Source organism: Carcharodon carcharias, chromosome 16, assembly GCF_017639515.1.
Source record: "Carcharodon carcharias isolate sCarCar2 chromosome 16, sCarCar2.pri, whole genome shotgun sequence".
NCBI classification, from domain to species: Eukaryota; Metazoa; Chordata; class Chondrichthyes; order Lamniformes; family Lamnidae; genus Carcharodon; species Carcharodon carcharias.
Window position 1 is genome coordinate 63,313,982 of NC_054482.1, and position 18,365 is coordinate 63,332,346.

Below are 18,365 nucleotides of genomic sequence, written 5' to 3' on the forward strand. Positions count from 1 at the left end.
AATCGTCGTCGATTGGCAAGTTAAGGGCCTTAACAAGGTCTTTAATTAATGGCGGGCGCGCGTCCCACTGCATAGCGCGCCCGCTAACCGAAATAACGCAATGCCATGCGTTGACGTTGGGATGCTCACGTAACATCAGTGCGAAACATTTTAAGCGCTGGCGTGTGGGCTCTGCCACCTGCATGCCAGCCAGAAGATTCTGCCCTTATACTTATGGATTTTAAGGAAGCACATGAGCCTATTGTTCTTTTCCAATGATTTTCCTCTGGCTTCTATGATGAATCCAAAGTAGCTGATGCATGTGCTGCCTGTCAACTCCAGTATTTCGTCTTTCAGATGTTGATATTTTCTCTGTTTTTCACCCCATGCTTTCTCCAACAGGTTACTATTATCCTCATATCTCACTGTCTCATCCACCACCACCACTTCATCATCACATACGAGCACTAGGCCAGGTTTTCGAAGTGTCCCATTCTTGACAACGAGTCTTGGTTCCAGGTAGGATGTCCAGAGACAAAATGCTGCAAGCGATCCAAAATTTTAAATGCCTTTTTATTCTAGCATTCTTAACGAATGGGCAGTTACCAGATATGTGCGCCAGTGATTCGAATGGGGCATCGCATTTCCTACACAATTAAATGGTGTTTGGTCGACTCGGTCTCAGAGTGCTTCTGGTTGGATAAAGATTACATCTTAGTAGCAAACTGTTAATAAGCCTTGATTATTTGATATGAAAACAGATTTTGAGCCAAGAGTTCGAGGTGCAGTTGTTGCCATAGTAACTGATTCCGGTTCCTTGGCTTCGGTGTTTGGCCCATTTTAAATACTCGACCTCCCTCCCTCAACCTCTCTGCCCAGCACAAGTCACTGAAGTCATTGGAATCATCTTTTGCTTCTATCTCACCATACTTCTCACGACTCGCGTAGATGTCTTCAACTTCCCTGAGGAGCTTGAGCCTTCTCAGGGATTTAATTGCCGTTTTGTTGTTCTTTCCGCTGTATTCGAATAAAGCTCGAATCACAGCATCTGGCGAGCGTTCCAGTGCTTCCAATTTCTGGATGATGACTGTTGGAATTTAGATTTCCAGCTTTGAGATGCCCAGTCCTCTGTTCCTGTTGCTGCTATACAGGATTCCTTCCATGATAAGTGGAGGGAGGTGGAGGGTTTCTTTTACTGCATTATTGATTAGATGATCAAGCTTGACCAGTGTGTTCTGTGACACTTCTGCAAGTATCAAATGATAATATATTCCCGGTATCATGTGGGTTTTGAGTATTTCTATCCTTTGGATTGGTCAGAGTGCTGCTGTCTTCAGACTCTCTATCCATATTTCCAGTCTGGACCCCTGTTGCCGCTCAGCTACGCCCGCCCACGGGTCAATTCTAGCTCCCAAATACTTCCCTGTTTCGCCAGGCGGTGTGTATGTGATAGGGCCACTTTGCTGTTGCCAGCTTTCCAGAAAGTTATACAGGTGGGTCTTAGCTCTGTGTATGAAATGGAAGCCCATTGTCTTCCCAGCATTCATTTCAAGTCCCATATGTTCACAGAAAGCCTGGACTATTGCAAGATTCTTGCTCATACCGACGTGGGAGTCGCTCAGGAGCACAATGTCATCAGCAAAAGCCAATGCTGAGCAATTAATCTTCCTTCCCTGCAGGAACAGTGTTACACACATGGTTGCCTCCTGTAAAGAGCAGATCAATGGGACCATTGTAATATTAAATAGTATGGGGGAGAACAGGTCACCTTGCTTGACCACTCTTTTGATCAGTATTGGATTGGTCTGTCCACTTCTGCTCTCAATTACTATGGTGTTGTCTGTATATCAGTCTTGTACCATTGAGATAAAATGTCTAGGCAGTCCCACTCTCTGAAGGGCCTTGTTGAGCATTTTATGCCCTACGGAATCGAACGCCTTTGCTAAATCGACAAAGATGAGCTCCTTCTGGTTCTTCTTAGCCCCCTTCATGATGTTACTTAGCATGGCGATGTTCTCGTTACAACCTGGGGCCGCCACCAGGAACCCCTTCTGCTGGGAATTGATCTCCACTACATCGCTTAATCTCTTGGCGATGATGTTAGTAAAGAGCCTAAGGAGATTGGGCCGATTGTTATGGGCCTCCAGTTGTCAATGCTTTTCAGCATTTTGGTGTCACCTGTTTTAGGAATGGCTACAGTACGACTCTTTTCCAGAATCCTCAGGATGGATCCCGATTTCAGCCAGAGGGAGAATAGACGAGGGATCCTGTCATCATATGTCGTATGGATTTCCATTCTGTCATCTACTTTCATGTTGTGTTCTTGTCCAGGCCTGTGATCGCAGCCTCTATTTCTTCTTTCTGGATGGGCTCTGTTAAAGAGTCATATTCTCTCCTTTCCTAGTATTGGGCAAATTTATATAGGTCCACTTTGTTACTAGGGATAGGGAGTTTACTAGTGAAACTCTGCTTGAGTTACACTTTATCGAGTGGGCACCCCATTGAGGAGGGGGCTCCCATAATTTGTCTTGCCAGTTTTCATCTGTCAGCTTTATGAAGGTCTTGCGTGCCCTTGAATGCGGCTTTCTTTGCTGCCCATTTCTTTTTGATGTTCAAGTTCTTACTGCCATCCTTGGGCCAGACTCTTTCTTTTGGATCTCTTGGTAGTTCTCTCATTCGTACTTCCGATAGTATTGTCTCGGTGATACTTTTGACAAGGCCGATGCCAAGGGCTCTCATTTCTGGGTCATTATGTTCAGCCATTAGATCCTCAGCTGATGAAAGCTGATCGTCCAGATCCCTATACCTAGGGGTGTTGACAGGGGGTCACATCACTCTTCCAGGTCTAGGACCAGTACCACTCTCATGTCCTCTCCATCTTGTGGCAAATCTTTTAACCAGGCAATGTCTGAATTATTGCCTTGCGGAGATAGTGTTGCCACTGTGTCATGTGTTGCTTTCTGTGATACTTGCCTTTTAGAAGCAATTTGTGACTTGGTTTTAGTGGGAATATGGGCTGCAATCTTCTTGTTAATATTGTAGCAGCCCTCATACTGTGTTTCCATCCAAACGAAAATGTTCATTTCCTCTTTTGTCCACTTATAATCCTTCCCTCCCAATTTCTTTTTTATTGTGAGTGCCTTCACTCTCTTGGCATTCTGTATTTCTGCATGGGTGTGACACTCATGCTGGCTTAGCCCGCTTCTGGATGTAAACTGCAATTCGCAGTGTTCACAGGGAAATAAGTCTCCAGTAATGGGTGGTGCAGGACTGTTAAATTTGCAGTAGTGGCATGTGATTGAATGGTATTGATGTGTCTTGTTGCATTTCCAGTATATGGTACAGATTGACTTAACTTGATGTTTTTCAGCCATATGAGATCTAAAATGACCCATAGTGGGGAGCACCAGATTGCAATGGCTACAGAATAGCCCATCAACGGGGTAATGAATTATCACTTCTTTTGTGCATTTCTGTCATCACTGAGCTCAATGGCCACAGGCTCAACATTTGTTGTTGGTATTTCCGTCTCATCATCGAGTTTCTCACTACCCGTGATTCCACAGTTTCCGTTCCCATGGTTCCAAACTGCAACTTCTTATTATAGAAGGTTTGCGATTTTATGGCAATTGGATCTGCCTCTTCAATTGAAGATGTCACTTCCATGACCTTATCGTGGAAAACTCCATTCACCACTGTTGGTTCCAGTGTGTTCAGTCTGACTCCCAGTTGGGTAGGTAAAAATGTCTGTGAGGCCTCTGATCCACCTTGGTGATTTGGGTAGAGGTAGATCTTCTTTCTAGTCTGCCAATTGCTGAACTAATACATGTAGCAACAACACTTTGCACAGTGCCCTGCTACCGACAGAACATCTGTGGGGACGTTGTTTTTCCGAGTCACTTCCCAACCAGACTGATCTCCACAGATCAACTCCATCTGATGCTCTTTCAATTGTCAATTCAGCCAACCAAACCTTTTCTATCTGCGCCAACTGAGCATCTGGTAAAATTGTTACCGGTGAGAGCCAACATGCAGGCACAACCAATGCTGTGAAAGGTGAGAACACCAAACCTTCACAGGTCATGTACCTATCCAGACAAGCTCTCAAGCAAGGCCACTAGCAAGAGAGCTATAGTTACTCCTGCTTCAAAGGTCTGAAGAAGAGTCATACAGACTTGAAATGTTATAAAACAAAAAAATGTGGATGCTGGAAATCCAAAACAAAAACAGAAACAGAAATACCTGGAAAAACTCAGCAGGTCTGGCAGCATCGGTGGAGAGGAGTACAGTTGACATTTCGAGTCCTCATAACCCTTCAACAGAACTAAGTAAAATTAGGAAAGGGGTGAAATATAAGCTGGTTTAAGGGGGGGATGGTTTTGTTGGGACAAGCAGTCAGTGATAAGTGGAGATAACCAAAAGCTGTCACAGACAAAAGAACAAAGAGGTGTTGAAGGTGGTGATATTATCTAAAGGAATGTGCTAATTAAGAGTATAAGACAGGACAAATAAGGTACAGATAGCTCTAGTGGGGGTGGGGGAATACTAAGAGGTAGAAATAAACAATGGTGAAAATACATTTAAAAATAATTGAAATAGGTGGGAAAATAAAAAATCTATATAAATTATTGGAAAAAACAAAAAGGAGGGGGAAGAAACAGGAAGGGGGTAGGGATGGAGGAGAGAGTTCAAGATCTAAAATTGTTGAACTCAATATTCAGTCCGGAAGGCTGTAAAGTGCCGAGTCGGAAGATGAGGTGCTATTCCTCCAGTTTGCGTTGAGCTTCACTGGAACAATGCAGCAAGCCAAGGACAGACATGTCGGCAAGAGAGCAGGGTGGAGTGTTGAAATGGCAAGCGACAGGAAGGTCTGGGTCATGCTTGCGGACAGACCGAAGGTGTACTACAAAGCAGTCACCCAGTCTGCGTTTGGTCTCTCCAATGTAGAGGAAACCGCATTGGGAGCAACGAATGCAGCAGACTAAGTTGAGGGAAATGCAAGTAAAATGCTGCTTCACTTGAAAGGAGTGTTTGGGCCCTTGGATGGTGAGGGGAGAGAAAGTGAAGGGGCAGGCGATGCATCTTCTGGGGGTTTGCATGGGGAGGTGCCGTGGGAGGAGGAGTAGGGGATGACGGAGGAGTGGACCAGGGTGTCATGGAGGGAACGATCCCTACAGAATGCCGCCGGGGGCGTGAAGGGAAGATGTGTTTGGTGGTGGCATCATGCTGGAGTTGGCGGAAATGGCAGAGGATGATCCTTTGAATGCAGAGGCTGGTGGGGTGATAAGCAAGGACAAGGGGGACCCTATCATGTACCCAGAATATACCCAGAAACATGATAGGGTCCCCCTTATCCTCACTTATCACCCCACCAGCCTCCGCATTCAAAGGATCATCCTCTGCCATTTCCGCCAACTCCAGCATGATGCCACCACCAAACACATCTTCCCTTCACGCCCCCGGCGGTATTCCCATTGGGATTGTTCCCTCCGTGACACCCTGGTCCACTCCTCCATCACCCCCTAGTCCTCCTCCTACGGCACCTCCCCATGCAAACGCAGAAGATGCAACGCCTGCCCCTTCACTTCCTCTCTCCTCACCATCCAAGGACCCAAACACTCCTTTCAAGTGAAGCAGCATTTCACTTGCATTTCCCTCAACTTAGTTTACTGCATTCGTTGCTCCCAATGTGGTTTCCTCTACACTGGAGAGACCAAACGCAGACTGGGTGACCGCTTTGCAGAACACCTTCGGTCTGTCCACCAGCATGACCCAGACCTCCCTGTCACTTGCCATTTCAACACTCCACCCTGCTCTCTTGCCCACATGTCTGTCCTTGGCTTACTGCATTGTTCCAGTGAAGCTCAACGCAAACTGGAGGAACAGCACCACATCTTCTGACTAGGCACTTTACAGCCTTCCAGACTGAATATCGTGTTCAACAATTTTAGATCTTGACCTCTCTCCTCCATCCCTACCCCCTTTCCGTTTCTTTCCCCCTCCTTTTTTGTTTTTTCCAATAATTTATATAGATTTTTTTCTTTTCCCACCTATTTCAATTATTTTTAAATGTATTTCCACCATTGTTTATTTCTACCTTTTAGTATTCCCCCACTCCCACTAGAGCTATCTGTACCTTATCTGTCCTGTCTTATACTCTTAATTAGCACATTCCTTTAGATAATATCACCACCTTCAACACCTCTTTGTTCTTTTGTCTGTGACAGCTTTTGGTTATCTCCACCTATCACTGGCTGCTTGTCCCAACAAACCACCCCCTTGCCACCACCCCCCCCCCCGCCCCTCCCCCAAACCAGCTTATATTTCACCCCTTTCCTAATTTTACTTAGTTCTGTTGAAGGGTCATGAGGACTCGAAACGTCAACTCTTCTCCACTGATGCTGCCAGACCTGCTGAGTTTTTCCAGGTATTTCTGTTTCTGTTTTTGACTTGAAACGTTAACTCTGTTTCTCTCTCCACAGATGCTGCCAGACCTGCTGAGTTTTTCCAGCATTTTCTGTTTTTATAGTACAATAGCATCACACCTTAAATGCTTACAGATGACAGCACTGCAAACCAAGTCTGAAAATTGTGGTATCAAACATCACATGAATACAAAAATCTAGAATGACACTGCAGTATAACACAGAGGAAGGAATAGCTGCTTTTCAGAGTCCTTTAACCCAAGGACTTGCCTGTCTATTCTAGTGATTCAGATGAATTTTGTAGTAGACCTTAAACCATTGTGTGTAGAAAAGTAGAGTCCTTATGATGCCTTGGTAAACATTCTTTCCTCAGCCAACCACCACATAATTTCAACCATTGTTGTTTATGCGACACTGAAATGTGCAAAATTACAGAACTTCAAAAGAAATTTATTGTATGTGAAACACTTTGGGATATCCCAGTTAGAGGTAAAATCAAGTTCTAACCTATGTGAAAAAGCAAAGAAAATGTAATTATGCGACAGCCTTTGACCCAGAAGCAATAACAGCAAGGAAAACTTGTAAGTACTTTAAAATGCTTGGGGAATCTGTAATTGTTTTTAAAAATGTTGAAATTCTTTTAAGGAGTTTGTATCACTTGTAAAGGGATCAATTATAATTTTTGGATAATAAGAAATTCTGGTCCATCCAAACTGGCGACCCTTAACTTGGAAGCAGTCTCAACATGAAAGAAATTAAAATACCAAAATGGTCTGGTGATGCAAGAATAGAGACACCAAAAGATAGAAGCTGAGAGCTAAGAAGGTTCCAGGAAGAAATGCACTATTGTGTGGAAGATTGCTTGGGTGGAAACCAGTTTACGCAGATGCTGCTGCCTGCAGAGAGTCAGGGCAATCCTTAGAGGGACTGGAATTCTGCTTGAAAGTACCATGTGGCTGAAACTGGAATCAATACAGGCGAAGTGGACTGCCTAGTATCTCCATGAAATAGTCTTTGTTGTATCTGCTATTCCATGGGCTGCATTTTCTGGTCGGCAAGCTGGGGGGCAGGGCCCGCTCGCCGCCGTGTAAAATGACATGGGATGATGTCAGGCATGTGTCCCGACGTCACCCCACATCATTTAGATTTTCAGTTCGATGGGCACGCAGCCAACTCAGCTGCGCACTCACTGAACTGTCAACAGCCACTTAAGGCCTTTAGAAAAGTAATTAAGCCATTTAAAGGACCTGCCAGTCCAACCTTAAGAAAAATCATGAAACCTCATTCATGAGCGGGATGAGGTTTCATGAGGGCTTTAAAATGTTTATGAAATGTTGAAATAAAAGAAATTGACATGTCCCAGCTCATGTGACAGTGTCACACGAGGGGACATGTCAGGAATTTTTTTCCACACTTCCGCAAATTTTTAAAACTTCCAGCAATCTCCCTGAGGTGGCACTTTGCCCGCACAGGAAGCACACAACTGGGTGGGCCTTAATTGGCCCGTGTAAAATGGTGTCATGCCCCCGATTGGGGGCACTGATCGGGAGCCCGCCAGCATGTGCCCGCTCCCACACATCCCCCCAACAGTGGGGGGGGGGGGGAATGTTGCCCCATGTGTTCATACTGACCGTGACTTGCCTGTTAATTCATGTTTAACTTACATCGATTCCAATTCATGTTAAAGTTACAAAAATTTTGTCCAGTAATTCCTTCATTTGGGGGTTGTTTGGTAAACTTGCTTATCTTGGTTTACGGATCCCCATGGGGATCATACCAATTAATCTAAATGTTTGCTTAAGTGTTTAAATAAGAGTTAGTTCCTGGTAAAATATTCATTGTCTAATGCGAGTGTTATATGTTTGTAGAATGTTCATTTGATACAAAATATATTGGCCTGCAACTTCCGAGCTCCAACAGTGTATTTGGAGGATACCCCAAAGATCTGCTGGGGAACCCCACCCCCCAGCCCTTGGAAATTCCTAGGTAAGGATTGCACGGCAATTGTCCAGGAAGTTCAAACTTCCAATGGGTAATTGCCCTGCACTGGGAACCATCCCCCAGACTGCCTTTCCCACACCACACATCCCACCCCCCACTCCCCTTACTGCCCTCCCCACACCTGACTCTCCCCCTGCCACTGACCACCTGACCAACCCCCAACTGACCCCCCACTTCAACCCTGGCCATCCAACTCAACCCATCCAATTCTACTCATTTAGCTTCTCCCTGACTGGACATTTAAACTTCCCTGCTTTCCAGCTGCTAGTGCCCTGAAATAGGGGGCATGTCCTCCTTCCCTCTGACGCTGCAGCCCCGAAAGGCCAAGGGAACCCACTGTGCTGCAGATATCTCACCTAGCCTGAATTGGAAGGTCGGGCAAGATAGGAGCGGCTGGATTTCCAGGTAAGTAACTAACTACAAGTGATGTGGAAATCCCACTCAGTTGGCGTTCCACTGGAAGCTACAGCCCATTACCTTGATAAAAGAAAACTAAAACAATCTTAGTAATCATTAGATAGAAGAGCAACTGCATCTATCCGAACAGGAATTGATGTATTGCTAATCTGGAATAAAATGCTACTCTCAGAAAGGTGATGCTGAAACCACCACAATGTTGCAAAAACCCATCTTTTCAGTAATAGCCTTTAGGGAGCAAACTCTGCCACCCTTACCTAGGACTGTTACAGTGCAGAAGGAGGCCATTTGGCCTGTTGTGTCTGTGCCAGCTCTTCGAATGAGCATTATGACTCCGTGCCATTCTCCTGCCTTTTCCTCATAACTCTGCACATTGTTTAAATAATCATCTAACGCTGTCTTGAATACCTCAAATGAATCTGCCTTCACCACACTTCCAAGCAGTGGATTTCAGACCCAAACCACTCACTGTGAAGATTTTTCTCACATTGTATTTGCATGTTTCACAAATCAATTTAAATCTGTGTCCTCTCACCTCAATCCCTTTAACGAATGGGAACAGTTCTCTATATCTACTCTGTCCAGCTCCCTTATGTTTGTGAACACCTTCATGACTGAAGTTTTTAATCCTGAGAAACATTTGTATAAACCTCTTCTGCACTCTCTCCGATGCATTCACATCTTTCCTAAAGTGTGGTGCCCAGAACTGTACACCATACTCCAGCTGAGGTCTAACTAGTGTCCAAGGCAAGTTCAGCATAACCTCCTTGCTCTTGTACTGAATGTTGAATTGCTGAAAGCTAGTATGCAGGTACAGCAGGTAATAAGGAAGGCAAATGGAATTGTGGTATTTATTGCTAAGGAATAGATATAAAAATAGGGAAGTGTTGTTGTAACTATACAAGGTATTGGTGAGGCCGCATCTGGAATTCTGTGCACAGTTTCGGTCTCCTTACTTGAGGAAGGATGAAGTCGCATTGGAGTCAGTTCAGAGGAGGTTCATTAGATTGATTCCAGAGATGCGGGGCTTATCTTATGCGGAGAGATTGAGCAGTTTAGGCCTATACTCGCTCGAGTTTAGAAGGATGAGAGGAGATCTAATTGAGATATATAGGATGCTAAAGGGGATAGACAAAGTAGATGTGGAGTGGATGTTCCCCTTGTGGAGCATTCTAGAATGAGACGCTATAGTTTTAGGTTAAGGAGTGGTAGATTTAAATCAGAGATGAGGAGGAATACTTTTCTCCAAGGGTCGTGAATCTGTGGAATTCACTACCTCAGACTGCAGTGGATGCCGAGATGCTGAATAAGTTTAAGGAAGAGATAGACAGATTTTTAATTAGTAATGGGTTGAAAGGTTATGGGGAGAGGGCGGGAAATTAGAGTTGAGGCCAAAATGAGATCAGCCATGATCATATTGAATGGCAGAGCAGGCTCGAAGGGCTGAATTGCCTACTCCTGCTCCTAGTTCTTATGTACTCTATGCCCTTATTAATAAAGTCTAGCATACTGTATGCTTTATTAACTGCTCTCTCAGCCTGTCCTGCCACTTTTAATGACTCATGCACATATACAACACGCAGGTCCCTCTGCCCTGGTTTATTGCATAACATCAGACCCACAGTAATGTGGTTGATTCTTAACTGCTTCTGACATGGCCTAACAAGCCACTCAGTTGTATTCAAGAAAGTGGCTCACCGCCAACTTCTCAAGGACAATTAGAGATGGGCAATAAATGCTGACTTTGGCAGTGGTACCCACACGCCATGAATGTACAAAGAAATACTTCACAGATTTAGATTTGCATTTATATAGCACTTTTCACAATCTCAGGATGTCCCACAGACAATAAATTACTTTTGAAGTGTAATTATTATTGCAATGTAAAAAATGTGGAGGATAATTTACAGGCATAGATTGCTTCTAGCAAAGTTAAGGCAGCAAAGTGGGAGCAGCTCCAAAGAAATTCACAACATTGTGATTGAATATAACACAAGGCGAATGATTTACAACCTGGTCCTCTCTGGCAGTTCTTCCTAAACATTGATAAGTTATAAGACAATTAAATAAAGTAATCCTTTGGAAGAGTCCCTCACCATACACGTAGCCCACACAAGCTTGCTCCACAGCAGAATATGCAATGCCAGCATCAGCCAATGCCTTTTGAGCTATAATGGAAAAAAGACAATGAGTTTTCTGCTCTGTGGAATTTGTTTCTCAGATTCAAACATATCAGTGTTTCTAACCTATTAAACAGTTGTTAATCAAGAAAAGTGTGATAGAGTGATTAGAAACAAATGATCTCACTAGTGAGATTCATATTAAAACCAGCAAGAGCAAACTACTATTTGCGTACAAGAACCTACGACTGCATTTTATTACGTTAGAGGCACTGGTATAATCTAAGGGAGGCAACTCTAGTTCTTCCATAAACACAGAAACCAACTTCGGAAGTTTCTTTTCCCACTTTACTAGTTGCAGAGATATGACAGCATAACTGGCACATGCCACAATAAGTTTGAGCATTCCAGCCAATCATATAGATCCAGTGTAGCTTCTGCATCACTGACTTAAACAAACTTTCCCCCCCAATATAATGCCTGGTCACCACATCTCTCACTCTAAGTTTTAGTAGTGCAGGATTTGAACCGCAAGATTAAATTATTTTAAATGTAATCAATTTCACTATACATTCATTTTAAATATATATCTTATTGACCAAAGATTTTTGTTTGCTTGAATGGATCAATGCAGGTTTCTGTGTGGTTTTCCATTTGATCCATTTTACATGCCTGATATCATCCAGTCAGATCTCAGAACCATAAGAAAGCAAGCAGCCATGAAACTTCAATCCCTGGTCTTGTATTTGGAACCAACTCCAAACAATGAATTTGGTGGTCATTTCTCATTTCAAAAATTTTCAAACTTCAATTTTAACATGTAAACTCAGGTGAAATTTCCTGGTTTTAAAATATTGGTATCTAGTGGATTATTATGTTTGCTTTAAATGTACAAGTTCTCTGGTTTCAAATGAGCAAAATTATAAAACTTGTTCAAAAATAAAATCTAAATTATTCTGATACCTGCTTCTTTAGCCATGTCAGGGTAGTCAACATCTTCCAGAGCCCCAGGCTTTTCAAACTGGTGGAGGAAACAATAAATTAGATTTTTCACTAAATTTCACTAACTAGTATCAAGTAGATTCTGAACTGCCCAATTTCCAGCCAGGAATAACAGGACTAGGTGAGTAATGAGGGCAAATGCTGGGCTTTAACAAAATGGTGACACAGGAAAGCAGTATTTAGCTCTTTGGAAATTGACTGCTGCACTTTTGATTCTCCCTTACGATCAAGCTACTTGGAACATTTTTTCCTCATTTATTCAAAGAAATAAAACGACTTTCTGCTCCAGGATATACAGCAAAATTTTATCTGCTGTACATGTAACAAAAACAAGTTGGCCAATCTGTTATGAACTAAACCTTCCCAATAGCCTGAAGGAGTCTGTGTTTTATTGCAAATGTAGTTTAAGGTTGTAGACCCTGTTTCACTACATGAGGGCTGCTGTACCTCAATTTTTGGCTGCACTTCAGTCCCCTGCTTTTTGGCCATCTGGTGCAAAGGGGAGTAGGCAAACTGGAGGATCCCCTCGTAGGACTGACCCTGGGCATGACCAAAGTAGTCATCAACATGTCCAGGCAGCGGTTAAGCCCGTGCCTGGGTATCCCTGGAGATGGACCACACAGTGCCCGCCGGTACACTTGGGGCCTTCAGCGGCCAGTGGCCACCAGACGGACTGGCGTGTTTCACCACCTGCTGTAATGAAACTTTAATTTGATTTGTTAAATTTCCTTTAATTTTTTTTGTTACAGTTTATTAGTGGCACAAATAAAATTTAAACTGAGATGCATAGCCACCTGATAATAGCATACAGATTTTATTTAAATCAAAAGCATTTTCAGGTGCAGTGGTTGAGCTTTTGTGAAGAGCCCTGTTGGAAATTAAGTTACTAATGGAAGAATATAAACAAACTATCAATCTACATTGGCTTATGTTTGAAAAAAACTCAGTTTATCTGCCAAATCTCTTGATTTTTTATTATGTGACAGTGGGGTTGTCACTTTACAATTTGTTCAGCACTGAAATCAGCTGACAAGCAGAGACATTTGTGTGAAAATGTGAAACTTTCGGGGTTTGTGTGGCAGTGAATTTACTCACTCACCAAGGGGGCAGCTCCCTGGCTGCTTTTACAAGTGTGCAGGCTACATCCAAAGAGCTATACAGGAGGCCTCTGTCTGGGAGACAAAGCGATGGGTATCAGTCACTTTCCTACACACCAACACCACCCTGGCACAAAACAAAACCCTGCCGTTTTCTCTACAATCAACTGAATACGATTACCTTGGTCATTCCCACTCCCACCACAAACACCCTGTTCATAGCGGCTGCCATGTTTCCCAGCGGACAAACCCTCAGCCGGAACAAGGTTCACTGTCAGAAGCGCTGCCGTTTAAAGCTGCACATACAGCAAATAACCATCCTGAGACAAGGCAGCCTCATGCACTGTCTTCAACGCACATTTCATTAATGGATGCTTTTCTTTTGTCGTCTGCCCTTTAAAACACGATTTATCCGCATTTTAAATTTCGGTTGTGCAGCAGTAATTGAGAATTGCGGACATAGATCCTTTGCATTTGAGTTGTGTAACAATGGGACTTAATGCGTTTTATATGTTTTGTAAATTATTACAACATTAAATAAAAGCTACTAATTTTCAGTTTAATTTGATTTGGAAGGAGGCTGAAATAAGATACATTTTTCTTTTACTATAATTTGTTTACCGTCATATATTTCCACATTGTTTGTCTACCATCTACTGGTGGAAATCGGTAAAGGTCCTTCTGCTCTGAATTTCAGTTGATTTCCCATCCCTTTGATCAGGATGAAGCAGACGTAACAGCTTCAAGGGGAGGAAATTGGTTCCTGTTGCACCTATTTTGTTTTTAGTGCAAAATTCACATTGGGGAAGCCCAATTAGGGTACAACTCAACTATTCTAATGGTCAAAACTAAGATAAAAACAAAAAACTGCGGATGCTGGAAATCCAAAACAAAAACAGAATTACCTGGAAAAACTCAGCAGGTCTGGCAGCATCGGCGGAGAAGAAAAGAGTTGACGTTTTGAGTCCTCATGACCCTTTGACAGAACTAGGTGAATCCCAGGAAGGGTTGAAATATTAGCTGGTTTAAGGTGGTGGTTTGGGGTTGGGGGGGGGGGGGTGTGGGGAGAGAAGTGGAGGGGGGTGGTGTGGTTGTAGGCAAAAGCAGTGATAGAAGCAGATCATCAAAAGATGTCACAGACGGCAGAACAAAAGAACACATAGGTGTCGAAGTTGGTGATATTATCTAAACGAATGTGATAATTAAGAATGGATGGTAGGGCACTCAAGGTATAGCTCTAGTGGGGGTGGGGGGAGCATAAAAGATTTAAAAATATTTAAAAATAATGGAAATAGGAGGGAAAAAGAAAAATCTATATAATTCATTGGAAAAAAACAAAAGGAAGGGGGAAGAAACAGAGGGGGGTCGGGGGGGGGGGGGGGGGGGGGGGGCAGTGGGGATGGAGGAGGGAGGTCAAGACCTAAAGTTGTTGAATTCAATATTCAGTCTGGAAGGCTGTAAAGTGCCTAGTTGGAAGATGAGGTGCTGTTCCTCCAGTTTGCGTTGGGCTTCACTGGAACAATGCAGAAAGCCAAGGACAGACATGTGGGCAAGAGAGCAGGGTGGAGTGTTAAAATGGCAAGCGACAGGGAGGTTTGGGTCATTCTTGCGGACAGACCGCAGGTGTTCTGCAAAGCGGTCGCCCAGTTTACGTTTGGTCTCCCAATGTAGAGGAGACCGCATTGGGAGCAACGAATGCAGTAGACTAAGTTGGGGGAAATGCAAGTGAAATGTTGCTTCACTTGAAAGGAGTGTTTGGGCCCTTGGACGGTGAGGAGAGAGGAAGTGAAGGGGCAGGTGTTACATCTTTTGCATGGGCATGGGGAGGTGCCATAGGTGGGGGTTGGGGAGTAGGGGGTGATGGAGGAGTGGACCAGGGTGTCCCGGAGGGAATGATCCCTACGGAATGCCGACAGTGGGGGTGAAGGGAAGATGTGTTTGGTAGTGGCATCATGCTGGAGTTGGTGGAAATGGCGGAGGATGATCCTTTGAATGCGGAGGCTGGTGGGGTGATAAGTGAGGACAAGGGGAACCCTATCATGTTTCTGGGAGGGAGGAGACGGCGTGAGGGCGGATGCACGGGAGATAGGCCGGACACGGTTGAGGGCCCTGTCAACGACCGTGGGTGGAAAACCTCGGTTAAGGAAGAAGGAGGACATGTCAGAGGAATTGTTTTTGAAGGTAGCATCATCGGAACAGATGCGACGGAGGCGAAGGAACTGAGAGAATGGGATGGAGTCCTTACAGGAAGCGGGGTGTGAGGAGCTGTAGTCAAGGTAGCTGTGGGAGTCGGTAGGCTTGTAATGGATATTGGTGGACAGTCTATCACCAGAGATTGAGACAGCGAGGTCAAGGAAGGGAAGGTAAGTGTCAGAGATGGACCACGTGAAAATGATGGAGGGGTGGAGATTGGAAGCAAAATTAATAAATGTTTCCAAGTCCCGACGAGAGCACGAAGCAGCACCGAAGTAATCATCGATGTACCGGAAGGGGGCCGGAGTAGGAGTGGAATAAGGAATGTTCCACATACCCCATAAAGAGACAGGCATAGCTGGGGCCCATGTGGGTACCCATAGCCACACCTTTTATTTGGAGGAAGTGAGAGGAGTTGAAGGAGAAATTGTTCAGTGTGAGAACAAGTTCAGCCAGACGGAGGAGAGTAGTGGTGGATGGGGATTGTTCGGGCCTCTGTTCGAGGAAGAAGCTAAGGGCCCTCAGACCATCCTGGTGGGGGATGGCGGTGTAGAGGGATTGGACGTCCAAGGTGAAGAGGAAGCGGTTGGGGGCAAGGAACTACTCACCACCATACCCTTTTTCAAAGCTGCGCGTGCCCCCAGTTTCATTTTATTCTTCGGCTCATCCGATGCCTCAACAAGAAACCTTTTCTCTTTCTCTCAAGTGCTAAGGAACGCAAGCTCCAACAACTCATCGACACCAACACCCATCTAGGACCCTCCACCCCTGCCTGTCCCTCCGTCCCCACCCCATCTTCCAATCCCAGCCCCAGCCGTGTATTCACTATACCCCCTGACCTTCCCCTCTCCGATGCTGAACGTTCAGTGCTCAGCAAAGGACTTAGTTTCATACCCCTACGCCCTCACCTTAATGAATTTCGGGCTCGGCACGATGCTGAACTCTTCTTCCGCCGTCTTCGTCTCCGGGCTCACTTCTTTGGGCAGGAGTCCTCTCCCCGTTCAACGGATCCTTTCACCCACCTCCAATATTCTCCCTCCACCTGGACCCCTCCCTCTGGATTCTTACCTTCTCTTGATCTTTTCATTGAGAATTGTCGGCGCGACATTAGTCGTCTCAATTTCTCTGCTCCTCTCACCCATTCTAATCTCTCTCACGCTGAACTTACTGCACTCCATTCTCTCAGGTCCAACCCTGACGTCGTCATCAAACCCGCTGACAAGGGTGGTGCTGTTGTCTGGTGCACTGACCTCTACCTCGCGGAGGCTGAGCGTCAACTCACGGACACTTCCTCCTACCTCTCCCTGGACCATGACCCCACCACTGAACATCAAGCCATTGTTTCCAGGACTGTCACTGACCTCATCTCCTCTGGGGATATTCCTCCCACATCTTCCAACCTGATAATCGCCCAACCTCGGATGGCCCGCTTCTACCTCCTACCCAAAATCCACAAACAGAACTGTCCCGGTAGACCGATCGTGTCAGCTTGCTCCTGCCCCACAGAACTCATCTCTCGTTATCTTGACTCCCTTCTCTCTCCCCTTGTCCAGTCCCTTCCCACCTACGTCCGTGATTCCTCTGACACCTTATGTCACATCAACAATTTCCAGTTCCTTGGCCCCAACCGCTTCCACTTCACTATGGACGTCCAATCCCTCTACACCTCCATCCCCCACCAGGATGGTCTGAGGGCCCTTAGCTTCTTCCTCGAGCAGAGGCCCGAACAATCCCCATCCACCACTACTCTCCTCCGTCTGGCTGAACTTGTTCTCACACTGAACAATTTCTCCTTCAACTCCTCTCACTTCCTCCAAATAAAAGGTGTGGCTATGGGTACCCACATGGGCCCCAGCTATGCCTGTCTCTTTATGGGGTATGTGGAACATTCCTTATTCCAATCCTACTCCGGCCCCCTTCCACAACTCTTTCTCTGGTACATCGATGATTACTTCGGTGCTGCTTCGTGCTCTCATCGGGACTTGGAAAAATTTATTAATTTTGCTTCCAATCTCCACCCCTCCATCATTTTCACATGGTCCATCTCTGACACTTACCTTCCCTTCCTTGACCTCGCTGTCTCAATCTCTGGTGATAGACTGTCCACCAATATCCATTACAAGCCTACCGACTCCCACAGCTACCTTGACTACAGCTCCTCACACCCCGCTTCCTGTAAGGACTCCATCCCATTCTCTCAGTTCCTTCGCCTCCGTCGCATCTGTTCCGATGATGCTACCTTCAAAAACAATTCCTCTGACATGTCCTCCTTCTTCCTTAACCGAGGTGTTCCACCCACGGTCGTTGACAGGGCCCTCAACCGTGTCCGGCCTATCTCCCGTGCATCTGCCCTCACGCCGTCTCCTCCCTCCCAGAAACATGATAGGGTCTCCCTTGTCCTCACTTAACACCCCACCAGCCTTCGCATTCAAAGGATCATCCTCCGCCATTTCCGCCAACTCCAGCATGATGCCACTACCAAACACATCTTCCCTTCACCCCCACTGTCGGCATTCCGTAGGGATCATTCCCTCCGGGACACCCTGGTTCACTCCTCCATCACCCCCTACTCCCCAACCCCCACCTATGGCACCTCCCCATGCCCCTTCACTTCCTCTCTCTTCACCGTCCAAGGGCCCAAACACTCCTTTCAAGTGAAGCAACATTTCACTTGCATTTCCCCCAACTTAGTCTACTGCATTCGTTGCTCCCAATGCGGTCTCCTCTACACTGGAGATACCAAACGTAAACTGGGCGACCGCTTTGCAGAACACCTGCGGTCTGTCCGCAAGAATGACCCAAACCTCCCTGTCGCTTGCCATTTTAACACTCCACCCTGCTCTCTTGCCCACATGTCTGTCCTTGGCTTTCTGCATTGTTCCAGTGAAGCCCAGCGCAAACTGGAGGAACAGCACCTCATCTTCCAGCTAGGCACTTTACAGCCTTCCGGACTGAATATTGAATTCAACAACTTTAGGTCTTGACCTCCCTCCTCCATCCCCACCGCCCCCACCCCCCCCACCCCCCTCTGTTTCTTCCCCCTTCCTTTTGTTTTTTTCCAATGAATTATATAGATTTTTCTTTTTCCCTCCTATTTCCATTATTTTTAAATATTTTTAAATCTTTTATGC

At 45.3% G+C, this 18,365-nt stretch overlaps 1 protein-coding gene across 1 annotated transcript in view; it reads right to left on the reverse strand.

Annotated features, from left to right (window-relative positions):
- scp2a (sterol carrier protein 2a) overlaps positions 1–13,393 on the reverse strand; it is a 99,510-nt gene extending 86,117 nt beyond the window's left edge. The window contains exons 1-3 of the mRNA XM_041208596.1: positions 13,223–13,393; positions 11,906–11,963; positions 10,919–10,990 (exon numbers count right to left, since the gene is read on the reverse strand). Of these exons, the coding sequence (XP_041064530.1) occupies positions 10,919–10,990; positions 11,906–11,963; positions 13,223–13,273 (181 nt within the window). The 5' untranslated portion in view covers positions 13,274–13,393. The remainder of the gene's footprint in view (positions 1–10,918; positions 10,991–11,905; positions 11,964–13,222) is intronic.
- Positions 13,394–18,365: the final 4,972 nt, after the last annotated feature.